Source organism: Equus quagga, chromosome 2, assembly GCF_021613505.1.
Source record: "Equus quagga isolate Etosha38 chromosome 2, UCLA_HA_Equagga_1.0, whole genome shotgun sequence".
Lineage (NCBI taxonomy): Eukaryota > Metazoa > Chordata > Mammalia > Perissodactyla > Equidae > Equus > Equus quagga.
The window spans coordinates 11762011-11775338 of record NC_060268.1 but is presented as its reverse complement, the minus strand read 5'-3'; the positions used below and the strand labels follow the sequence as shown (position 1 = coordinate 11775338).

Sequence of the window (13328 nt, the reverse complement as noted above, 5' to 3'; positions counted from 1 at the left end):
CAGATTGTCTGTGAGTGCATCTGCTTACTGGATCCTAAATCACATTGAGGACACTGGCTGCAGGAGAGTTTTACGTCTCCATCCTCAGCAGTTCAGGAAAGCACGTTAGAAGGAGGATGGATAGTATTTTGAGCAGCAGTCCACTATATTCACTGAGCTGGGAGTTGAGCTTTGTCTTCTCCTTGAATTCAAATATTTGACAGGATAAGATAGGGGGCTTTTTTCCATGACTCTGCTTTGGCACAACCTTACCTTCTCCAACTGAGCTCTGGGTGGGCCTGATTTTTTAAGAGCTTGTATGACGGGATCTGTGGGTTTCAGCATATTATTAAGTAGCTGAAATCAGTTGGGTTTGTGTGTGCTTAGTCTCCACATTTGGTGGCTCATAAAGTGATTGTCTGCTTATGTAACGGTATACTGAAAAGGTGGAGGGAACAGTGGCTCTACGTACTTCTGTGTGAAGCTGATACAGCTGTATAGTCTGTGTGAGCCCTCTTCATACTCATTTATATTTCGTTTATAGAAAGTGCTGCAGCACAAAAGTTAATGTATTTTCAACAGTCTGTAAGTCAGTCATTAATGACACATTTTACCTCCGAATTTTGATTTACCTCATCTCCTTGGTTTAATTAAAGCTTATGTTGCTAAGCTTTGAACCTTCTGTGTCTATCCTGGTGCATATGTAGTTTGTAGCCTAGAAGGGAAGACCTGAGGCCGTAGCAGTTCTCCGCTCCCCCTGGCAAGATACAAATCCGGGAGAGAAAACGCTCATGTGAGGAGGCAGTTCCGCTTTCCTCAGTCTAAGACGTGAAACCATTTCCTGTGAGCTTGGAGCCAGGGGCGGGTCAGTGATCAGAAGGGAGAGAACTTTTACCTGTTTCATAATCAAGCTTCCATAGAGTGAATTTATGATTCCAATATCATAAAACAAAACCAAAACCATCAAAAAGCTTACTACTAAAATGTCTTCAGAACCAAACATAAATTATTTTTGAATTATTTCCCATTTTGGATTATCTGACTTCTGCACAATCTCTGTTTGGTACAGATATCAAACGTCAATATGTTTATTTGGGCAGAGATATGAAATGAGAACAAACATCTTTTGCTTTATCAATGACTTAAAAAACAAATTTATTGTTTTTATCACACTGCAGAATCCTGCAAGGAGTTCCTGTTATGGAAAATAATCAAGAATATGTTGCTGTCCTTCCAACAGCATTAGGGGTTCGACCTGAATTGGCACCAGGAACTAGACAGCGCGCTCACAAACCAGACCTACAACTCTTGGGAGAGGAAGTAAGAATTTCCTGTATTAGTTTTCTCTACCTCACAAGTTCTCAAAACTTTTGGTTTCAGGACACTTTTTACACTCTTAAAAATTATTGAGGACCTCAATAATTATTTATGTGGGTTATATCTATTGACATTTACAATTTTGAAAATTAAAACTGAGAAAATGCCGAGATATTTATTTTTAATTTTAAAATTAATAGTCATATGTTAACATACATAATGTATTTTTATAAAAAATTATTTTTTTAAACAAAAAATTTGATGTGAAAACTAGGATTTCTTTTTTTACAAATCTTTTTAGTGGCAGCTAGATTCTTATTTCTGCTTCTGCATTCTATTTTGTGGTGGGTTGTTTTGGTTGAAATACATAAGGAAAATTCTGGTCTCACACAAATATGTAGTTGGAAAAGGAAAGATTATTTTAATAGCCTTTTAACGTAATTATGGATATTCTCTGATAATATACCAAAACTCAACCAGTGGTAGTTTCTTGAAAGTTAGTTGTGAGACTTTGTTGTCCACAGCTGCGAAGGGCAAGGAATGGCAGGGACCGCCAAGGCTACTTGGTTGTTTAAGCAATCGAAGTTTATTGAGAAAGGGAAACAGAACGAGGAGCAAGGATAAAGGGGAACAACAAATCAGTACTTACAACATCCACACCACAATCAGCCGGGAAGTCCCAATAGTTTGTACAGCGGGCAGGAGTATTGATTGTCCGGGTCTGAAGCAAAGCGTCCTTTCCTCAGTGAGACTCCCAAATGTCCTATGCTTGTGACTTCCTTTTACTTTGAGGTTATCTAAGCTCTAACTTGGGGTTTTAGACAATTGGATACTTTGAGTTATTTCTTCTTGTTCCACAGAGGGGATGTTTTTATCTTCTAGTTCTCATGGATGGGATGTTTCTATAGTCTGGTCAGGTGCCCGTCGAGGTGGCCAGCCCAGACAAGGAACATGATGCAGGACGTTGTCTTAGTAACTTGTGCCTTGGGGTCAAGGTCGAAGTGGCCATCTCCGGCTCCGAGCCCAGACACATTCTTTCACATAGGCCCCAGATCCCAGTGTCCCTGGAAGGTGGGGAGGTCAGTGAACTCTGTACAGACTTCCACTTCTGGGGAAGATGGAGTAGAAGTACTTTCCCCTATTCTTCCTGCTAAGTACAACTAACCCCTGGGCATTATAAACATCAGAAGACTCTGAAAGGAGGCGAGAAGGAGGCACACTAACTAGGAACTTTGGGACCCAGGAAATGACAGGGTGGTGAGTTAGTTCCTTCGGTTTTCTTTTCTGTTTCATATAACTTAGACTTGGAGCTGAAAAAACTGGTAACCTAGAAACAAAAATAGGTAAAGCCAAAAAAAAATCAAAGTCCCAATTAAAGCCTGTTGTCTCTAGCCGAAGAACCAGGGAAGAGGCAGCCTAGTAAGACAGAAGACTTTTAGACAATAACCGCTCTGCTCTAGACAAATACCCACAGAAAAAACTGTGCCCCCACTCACCTCCACTAGTACAGGCCGAGTGGGAAATCTAGACTTTTACTCTTCCCAGAGTGTAACAAGGCACCCTAACACATCTGCCAGGGTGGTGTCAAAGAAGGCTGAGTGTGGAGCTGGGTCTTCATCTTAACAGGTTGGTAATGAGATTTCCCCTCCACGGTGTCAGCCGAGACCATCTGGGGATCCTGGATTTCCATTCCCACCTAGTAGTAGTGAGCCACTCCCCGCTCTGGTGGTACCAGAGGAGGCCTACTGGAGTGTCAGCTAAAACAAGTTTAAATAAGATCCAGAGTCTCACAGACTAATACCCTAAATATCCAACTTTCAATTGAAAATCACTAATCAGATCAAGAACTAGGAAAATCTCAAACTGAATGTAAAAGGACAATCAACAGACGCCAACGTTGAGATGACAGAGATGTGAGAATTATCTGACAAAGACTTTAAAGCCGCCATCATAGAAATGCTTCAATGAGAAATTAGGAACACGCTTGAAACAAATTAAAAAAATATTCAGAAAGGAAATAGAAAGTCTTAAAGAAATTTAAGATATAGAGAAGAAATTTTAGAATTGAAAAATATAGTAACTGAAATAAAAAGCTCAATGAATGGGCTCAAAAGGAGAATGGAAGAGACAGGAAAGAATCCGTGAACTTGAAGATAGAACAATAGAATTTATCCAGTCTGAACAACAAAGACAAAAAGACTAAAATGAAAATTAACAGAGCCTCAAGGATGTGTGGGAGTATAACAAAAGGTCTAACATTTTTGGTATTGCAATCCCAGAAGGAGAGGGAAAAGAAAGGGAGTGACTGAAAAAATATTGGAAGAAATAATGGCTGAAAACGTCCCCAATTAAGCAAAAGATTTAAACATATTCAGGAAGTTGAGCAAACCCCACGCAGGAAAAACCCAAAGAAATCTGTACCAAGCTACAGAATAGTCAAACTTCTGAAAACTAATGCCAGAGAAAAAACCTTGAAAGCAGCAAGAGAGAAACAATCTGTTACCTATAGGAGAAAAACAATTTGAATGGCAGTAGATTTCTCATCAGAAACTGTGGAAGCCAGAAGTCAGTGGCAGGACATTTTTCAAGTGCTGAAAGAAAAGAACTGTGAGCTCAGAGTCCTATATCCAGAGAAAATATCCTTTAGGAATGAAGGGGAATCAAGACATTGTCAGATGAAAGGAAACTAAGTGAATTTGTCTCCAGCAGACCTACCCTAAAAGAATGGCTACAGGATTCTCTAAACAGGAATAAAATGATGAAAGAAGACATTTTGGAATATCTAGAAGGAATGAAAACAGGTAAAGCAAAAATACGGGTAAATGCATTAGCGTTTCCTTCTCCTTTTGAGTTTTCTAAGTTTTGTTTGTCAACTGAAGCAAAAATTATCATACTGTTAAATGTAGTTGAGGAAATGTTTAAGACAATTATATTATAAATGGAGAAGAGTAGAGAGACATAAAGGGAGGTAAGATATCTACACGTCACTTGAACTGGTAAAATGATGACATCAGTAGACTTTGATAAGTTATGTTTATAGAATGTAATACCTAGAGCAAAACTAAAAATCTATATGAAGAGATACACTCAAAAACATCATAGATAAATAAAAGTGGAATTCTAAAATATGTCCAGGTAACGGGAAGACAGGAAAAAGAAAACAGAGAAACAGAACAAACCAGAGGGAATAAACAACAAACAAAAAATGAAATGGCAGACTGAATCTCTGACTTAGATGTAAATGGTCTATGTATACCAGAGATTGCAGAGTGGATTAAAAGACATCACCTAACTATATAGTGTGTACAAGAAACTGACTCCAAATGTAATGGTATAGGGATGCTGAAAGTAAAAGGGTAAAAAAAAGTTATGCAAACATTAATCAAAGAAAAGCAGGAGTGGCTATATTAATATCAGATAAAGTAGACTTCCAAGCAAAGAAAGTTGTCAGAGACAGAAAGGGGCATTAAATTATGATAAAAATGTCAATCCACCAGGAAGAAATAACAATGTTAAAAAGTGTGTGCACCAAACAATAGAACTACAAAATATCTGAAGCAAAAACTGATAGAACTGAAAGGAGAAATAGGCAACTTTACAATTAGAGTCAGAGACTTTAACCCCTGTCTCTAAGTAATTGATAGAACACTTAGAAAATGAGCAAGGATATAGGAGAAGTCAACAACTCCATCAACCAACAGAATTTAATTGCAATTTATAGAACGCTACAGCCAACAAGAGGAGAATACACATTCTTTTCAAGTTCCCACAGGATATATGCCAAGATAGAGCAAATTCATAATGAAATCAAATTAGAGTTCAATATCAAAGATAGAAAAATCTCCATATGATTGGAGTCAAAACCATACAGTTATAAGTAATCCATGGGTTAAAAAGGAAATCTCAAAGGATTTTTAAAAACTGAGTTGAAAATGGATTTCAATTTTAAATCCATTTGAATTAAAATGGATTACAATGGAATTAAAATAGAAATACAACGTATCCAAATTTGTGGAACCCAGCTAAGGCAGTGCTGAGAGGTAAGTTGATGGCACTAAATTCTTATAGTAGAAAAGAGAAAGTATCAAATCAATAATTTGAGCCCCCACCTCAGGAAGCTAGAAAAAGAAGAGCAAAATAAACCCAAAGCAAGCAGAAGGAAAGAATAATAAAGAGCAGAAATCAATGACATTGAAAACAGAAAAACAGTAGAGAAAATCAATGAAACAAAGAGATAGTTCTTTGAAAAGATTAATAAAATTGATCTCTAGCAAGACTGAAAAGGATTTAAAAAGACCCGAGTTACCAATATTAGAAATGAAACAGGAGCTGTCACCACAGATTCTGCAGACATCAAAAGGATAATAAGGAATCCTATGAACAGCTTTACACATGCAAACTGGACAACTTAGATGAAATGGAGCAGTTCCTCAAAGAACACTGACTACCACAACTAACTCAATATGAAATAGATATTTGAATAGCCCTATAACTATTAAAGAAATTGAGCTCTTTTTTTTTTTTTTGGTGAGGAAGATTGGCCTTAGCTAATATCTGTTGCCAATCTTCCTCTTTTTGCTTGACGAAGGTTGTTGCTGAGCTAACATCTGTTCCAATCTTCCTCTATTTTGTATGTGGCATGCTGCCACAGCATGGCTTGATGAATGGTGTGTAGGTCCACACCTGGGATCCAAACATGCAAACCCTGGGCTGCCTAAGCGGAGGGCGTGAACTTAACCACTACAGCACCAGGCCAGCCCCAGAAATTGAATTCTTAATTTAAAAACCTCCTCTCAGCCCTCTGGAAGGCAGTTTGGCAGGTTTACTTGCTTTTTATTTATTTTTTAAACTGAACATGTGACTACTACTCATCAATAAAAAAAAGAATGAACTATTGATACATGCCACTTACAAGGGTGAATCTTCAGAGAATTATGCTGAAAAAAGCCAATTCTAAAAGATTACATACTATATGATTTCATTATACAACGTGCTTAAAATGACAAAATTATAGAAATGGAAAACAGATGAGTAGTTTCTAGGGTTTCAGGATGGGGGTGGGAATGAGTGTAAAAGGACAGTCTGAGGGATCCTTGTGGTGTTGGAATTGTTCTCTTGACTGTATCAATATCAATATTTTGTTTGTGATATTTTACTATAATTTGGCAAAATCTTACCTTTGAGGTAAACTAGTAAAGGATAGATGGGCTCTCTTTGTATTATTTCCTAACACTGCACGTGAATCTACAATTATCTCAAAATAAAAAGTTGAATGAAAAATTGTGGTCATTGGACCAAATAAAAAAAAAAAGAGAAAATGAGAAATTAAACTTAGTTAAAAAGAGAATGTTAAATGATAATTTGTATAGCTAAAAGAGAATTCTTAAAGGATGATTTGTACAGCTAAAGATGCTTGTCGTAGTGGAAATCTGAAACCATATCAATGACTTTTTCACACCTGAATACATTAAAATCTATTGGTTTATTTTACACTTTGAATGGATTTTTTACCCATTCATGATTTTGTAACATTATGCCTTGGTTATTTGGAAATATTGTTCATCAAGTTATGTAGATCTTCAAATGTTGACACATTTCAGTATATATATAATATCAAAATATCTTATTTTTAATATTATTAGAATAATGTTTTAGCATTGGGAACCTGACTAGGTGATGATGAGGGCCACAAAATTTCCAAAATTCTAATTTTTGCTAAAAGCTTAAATCTTTTCATTGCCACAAATGCTCTTGAGTGTTTTATTTGAAATGACAAGTTTGCTTCATTCATTTTTCAAGAAAATGCTTGCCATGTACCCAAGTCTGAATAACCACAGTTTGATGTTTGTCCTTTCACATGAAAATGGTGGCTAATTCAGTTCACAATAGCACCATGTTTTCCCTCAGAACCACCAGCCTACCTCACTGTCGCCACAGTACTTTATGTGTACTCCTCACTTAGTCACATTGAATATTAACAAGATGTGTACTTAAAAGTTGGGATTTTTTTTGTTTTTTTTTTTTTAGACAATATTTTTTTTTTTTTAAGATTTTATTTTTTTCCTTTTTCTCCCCAAAGCCCCTCTGGTACATAGTTGTATATTCTTCGTTGTGGGTCCTTCTAGTTGTGGTATGTGGGACGCTGCCTCAGCGTGGTTTGATGAGCAGTGCCATGTCCGCGCCCAGGATTCGAACCAACGAAACACTGGGCCGCCTGCAGCGGAGCGCGCGAACTTAACCACTCGGCCACGGGGCCAGCCCCTAAAAGTTGGGATTTAATAAAATTAACAATTTTTATTGCTTCCTGGTGGCCAGTTTTAAAATGCCGTTGCCTTGATTCATGCTGAGGCAAAATCAGTTTTACCTCATATTTTTTTTTTACACTATCAATGCAAATTTGAACACAATGAGAACGGTAAATAACCTCTTAGCATTATTAAAGAAATAGTTTTCAAGGGTAGAAAGGTCTCAGAAAGACCCTTGAAAAGTCTTGAGGCTCTCCAGAGTCTCAGACCACATGTTAAAAACTATTGTTCATCCTTATGTTTCATTTCTATGAAGCTTAACTTACCCCTGAAACTAATTTGTGTGTCTCTCTCCTTTAGTGAACAGAATATTCTGACCTTGGTCTTCAGTCTGAGCTTGAGTTATTATATTGGGTTGTAATACACATAGTAACTGTAGGGACTGTGCAGGTGCCATTATACTAAATTAACCAAGTTTGCTTTATAGTGACCAATTCATTTTGCTGTGGAGTCTCTACCCTCCTGTCAGGTTCTAGCAGGCGCCAACCCTGCTGTTTCTAACCATTTTCCTCGGTCTCCTCTTCGAAACTTCTGAGCATTGCTGGGGAAGCAATTTACCATGACGAGTGTTTATTCACTAGTTTAATTTGATAAATTCTCTCCTAAAGGTGCATCTATGTTTCTCCTTGAGAGAAAAGCACTGTTGTTTAGTGATAGACTTTCCTCTCTTCCCACGTGGAGGCTTGTATCCTGCTTGCTTCCAGGGGAATGATTTTATTCCAGATGCTTAAGCTGCTGGAAGTCTAGCTACTACACGGAAGGAATTATTGTGTTGTGTGTGACATATCATTTGAATACCTGAAATCTTCTTAATTTCCAGGTGATCTTTGGAAGAAGAGTTGTCAGCTGATTTTGGAAGAGTTTATTCATCTTTTAGCAAGGACTTCTTGGCTCTAGGTCCTTACAGCACAAAGGGATGCAGTGTGCCCAGCAAAACAGAGGACGAGTGAGAAGGAAACGTAATTTTGAATTCCTGTGTTGGACAAATTAACCTGGCAACTGCAAAATCTGCCTTTCTCTAAATACCCTGCTGGTAGATGGGAAAAACATGATCAAGTGTATGGAATAGTCGAAGTATATTGGACTAGAAATAAAAGTGGTCAAGACTCAGTGTCACCTTATAATAGTGAACCTTTATTTATTGGTTTGGGGCTTTGTATTTACTGTCAAAAGTCTGTGTAACACCCACACTCCAGGAGGTGTCACTGTTAAGGTTTCATAGTTAATGCTAGAATAATACTTGCAAGCTAATGCTCTAAAATCATTTGAGCTCATTTTTCTGGTGAAAGAAATCTTTTTGGGGGAAAATGCGTAGTCCAATTAAATATTATTAAAAGTCAATGAAAATATTAAAGAAAATATAATTGCTAATAATACCATGGATTCAAACAGTTATTATTTTAAAAATCTTACTACATTGTCTTCAAGATCTTGTCATGAGTGCCTGATTAATCTTTTGCCTCCAACTATTTTTAAAAATTATTTTTCTTTTATTGTTTGCTTTTTTATTGTTACTACTATTTTATTGAAATAAAGTTCATTTTTTAGAATAGTTTTAAACTTACAGAAAAATTGCAAAGACAGTGTGGAGGTTTCCCATATATCTCACACTCTGTTTCCCCTGTTTCTAATGTAATAGTAGGTTGAATAGTAGCCCCAAAAAGATGTGTTCAAATCCTAGTCCACAGTACCTGAGAATGTGACCTTATTTGGAAGCAGACATTCTGCAGATGTAATTAAGAATCTTGGGGTGGGCCCTAAATCCAATAGGACTGGTGTCCTTTTAAGAGGAGAATGCCACATGAGCACACAGACTCACAAGGAAGAAGGCCATGTGACAATGGAGACAGAGATGGGAATGATGCAGCTGTAAGCCAAGGAAGGCAAAGGATAGCTGGCAATCACTAGAAGCTAGGCAAAGGCAAGGAAGGATTCTTAGCTAGAGCCTTCAGAGGGAGAATGGACCCCCCTCCAGCTTGATTTTGGACTTCTAGTCTTCAGGACTGTGAAAGAACACATTTCTGTTGTTCCAGGCCACACAGTGGTAATTTGTTATGGCAGCCCTAGGAAGTGAATACATCTTACAGTTGTATGGTACGTTTGTAAAAAGCAATGAACCCATATTTATACATCATTATTAACGAAGGTCCGTACTTTATTCAGATTTCCTTAGTTTTTGTGTAACGTCCATTTTCTGTTCCAGGATCCCATCCTAGATATCACATGGCATTTTGTTGTCTCCTTAGGCTTCTCTTGGCTGTGACAGTCTCTGAGACTTTCCTTGCTTTAGATGGCCTGGACAGTTTTGGGGAATACTGGTCAGCTATTTTGTAGAATGTCCCCCAATTGGGATTTACCTGATGTGGTTTCGGGAGGAAGACTACCGTTTTCATCACATGTATCAAGGGTACATCTTCTCAATATGACTTATCACTGTTGATGTTAATCTTGATCACCTGGCTAAGGCAGTGTTTGCCAGGTTTCTTCTTTGCAAAGTTACTCTTTTTTCCTCCCTTTCCGTACTCCTCTCTTTGGAAGGAAGTCACTAAGTGTGAAGCTTACACTTAGGGAATGTGGAGTTATGCTCCACCTCCTTGAGGCTAGAGTATATACAAAAAATTAATTTGAATTCGTCTGTGCAGGAGATTTGTCTATTCTTCCCATTTATTTATTACTTATTTGTATCAATGTGACTCATGGATATTTATGTTATACTTTGAGTTGTAATCCAATAGTATTTTATTATTATTATTATTATTATTTTTCTAAAACTGTTTGACCTTTGGTCATTGAGAGCTCCTTCAGTTGGCTCCTATGTCCCTTTGACATACCCCATCATTGTGGGAGTTTTCCAAAGACTTTCTTAATTTCTGGCACTATAAGATGTTCCAGACTCATCTTGTGTATTTCCTGCCCCAGTCCATAGAATCAGCCATTTCTACAAGAAGCCCTGGTTCCCTTTACTAGAAAATGTAACTAGAAACCAAGATCTGGGCATTTAGGTGTGCTAGTTGCTACTGGGGTCTTCTCAGCTGACACAGCAAGGAAATTTACGTGTGTATATTAACTCCTGCATTTACACATATTTAAAAATATTTCTATATGTAACCATCTGGGTCTAAATTAATCTAAGCATGAGTTCCCTTTGATGTCTTCAACTCTAATCCATTACCACGTGCATCATTCTAGCCTCCTCCTTTGCTTATTTTTAAACTCCCGCTCTACCAGTGACAAACCTGGCTCCTACCGTCCTCCATTCATTTACTGAATTGTTCAATTCCAGTATAGAGGTATACATGCATAGAAGTATCAGAATTATTAGCCTATATTCCAGTGGGATACAACTTTCGTAACTAAAGTTCAGTGCTGTGTACAGTTTCTTTTTGTATACTCCATTCATTTCCAAAGTTCCTAAGGTCAACAACTTTTCCCCCACTCCCTTCAGTGAGGTTGTTTCATACAATTATAATACAGTTAGATTGTTTTGTTACATTCTGCATTCCATCCTGGGATTCCTCTTGATCTCCTAAGTGATTTTTAAAAATTTGCATGCATTAAGGTTCACTCTTTGTGCTGTGAAGTTCGATAGGTTTTGACAAATGCTTAATGTCATATAGCCACAATTCCACAATTTAGGGAGAATAGTTTCATCTCCCTAAAAATTCCCTTATGCCTGATTAATTTTCATTTGGAAAAAGTTTAAAGAAACAAATAAATAGAGAAACTAACCAACACTTGAGGAAATGTCAAGAATTTATGTGTTAACGTTTTGTCATACTTGTTTCAGATTTTTTAAAGTAAAAGAAAATTTAAAAGTAATTTAATTACGTCTTCTTGTACTTCTTCCTAATTGCATTTCTCTTCCTCCTTACCCAAGGGCAGTTGCTGTTAAAACCGTGGTCTTTCTAGTCCATGATTTTATGGTTTACTAGATGTATTTGTCACCTTAAACAATAAATACTATAGACACATTTATGTAAATGACACTATTTTGTATGCACCTTTGTAAAACTTGCTCATTTTGCTGTCAGGGCTGTGCTTCTAAGATCCGTCTATGGTATGTAGCTTTCGTGCTTGAATGGCTTTACAGTGTCTCGTTATATGAATATACTACATTTTCTTCATCTGTTTCTCTATCAATGGACGTTTAGATTGGGCTTTGTTTTTTGCTATTTCATGTGCTGTATGAACATCCTTGTACATATCTCTTCATGCATGTGTGTAAGAATTTCTTTAGACCATACAGCAGGAAGTGAAATTGCTGGATCATGTGGCAGGCACATTTTCTATTTTACTAAAAATGGCCAAGTTGCCTCCAGTGTGGTTCAACTAATTTCCCCACATCCTTGGCATCACTTGGAATTGCCAACTTTACATTTTTGCTAATCTGATGGGTATGAAATTTGTCTTTCCAAGACTTTCAGAGGCTTTGGAACCAATCATCTCACTTTCTGGGCAGCTAGAAACAATTTTGACAGGAGCTTGGGTTTTTTACCCTAGGGACCACTTGTTAGTTTCTAATAGCGTTTTATGTTGTTTTCAAAGGTGTCTGCTTACCCAGGATTTACGAAATTGTTTTGGAATCTCACTTCACCCAAGTTCTCTGTTCCGGTATCTGTCATGAAGAAAACCCTGTATCCAAAATATGAGGTAACATACTGAGTGACTTTTCTCTGTTGTTGTTGCTAATAACTAAATATTTGATTATGACTTTAAATTTTACTGGACAGTTATGTAAATTGTCAGACAACTATTGCCATCATTAAGAATGAGTGGATGGCACTATAGCAATTATATATATAATAAATAATTATTATATGTGTCTATTATATGTATGTACGTATATACACGTATACTTATATGCCCAATCTTATGTACATGTACTTATATATTGTATATATTTCTAAAAAATGTTGTACTTATCCATGTTACTTTAGCCAGTCAAGAAGAATATTCTGTTTTAGTTTTGAAAGGATATTTTATTTGACTGAGTTTCCAAGATATGAAGCTACTTAGGTTGCTTAGAAGATCTTCACGGTATTTTCATTTGCTTTTAAAAGTGTACTTTTAGTTAATTTAATGTTTGAAAAAGTTTAACACTACCCAATACAATTATTAATCTTTTTTCTTTTTCCCTTAAAAAGGTTTACTTGCTCTCATTTTATGTTATACTGATTATTTTAAAAATGAGAAAGATCAAGAGAAGAAAACCCAAATCATCTATTCTTCTCTTTCAAGACAATTATGGTCCACTTTTTTGTCCATTTTCTTTCATTCTTAAAATTCTTCTTCCTCCTCCTTCTCTTATTTTCTCCCTCCCCCCATTTCTTCTTCCTTGTCATTTTTTTCTTCTTGAAATAATTCTGTGATGAACATCATTGTGCATAAATTTTTAATGATATTTAGGATTATTTTATTTGCACAGAATTTTAGGCAGCTTACTAAAACACATATATCAGAAAAGGATAAAACAAAAAAGTTAAAGAAATCATGGGAAAAACATAACAAGGGAAATAACCTAATAAACTCAGAGATAAGATTAAATCGAAGAAATTCTGTCCATATATATGCTGTTGCTTGAAACGGGGTCATTAATTTACCTTTTGGCTTCCCTGCAACCAAGATAGGGATGGAATCACATTCATATTTGACCTACTGATGCTACATGTTTAGAATGTGAATATTGAAAAATCTTTGTATTTCTTGGATTGCTTGATCATGATGTAT

General features: G+C 36.5%; 1 protein-coding gene across 1 annotated transcript in view; it reads left to right on the top strand.

Annotated features, from left to right (window-relative positions):
• The window catches only part of TTC6 (tetratricopeptide repeat domain 6), a 190463-nt gene that overhangs the window by 87106 nt on the left and 90029 nt on the right, over positions 1-13328 (top strand). Inside the window, 2 exon segments of the mRNA XM_046649970.1 lie at positions 1158-1299; positions 12147-12251. Coding sequence (XP_046505926.1) covers positions 1158-1299; positions 12147-12251 — 247 coding nt within the window.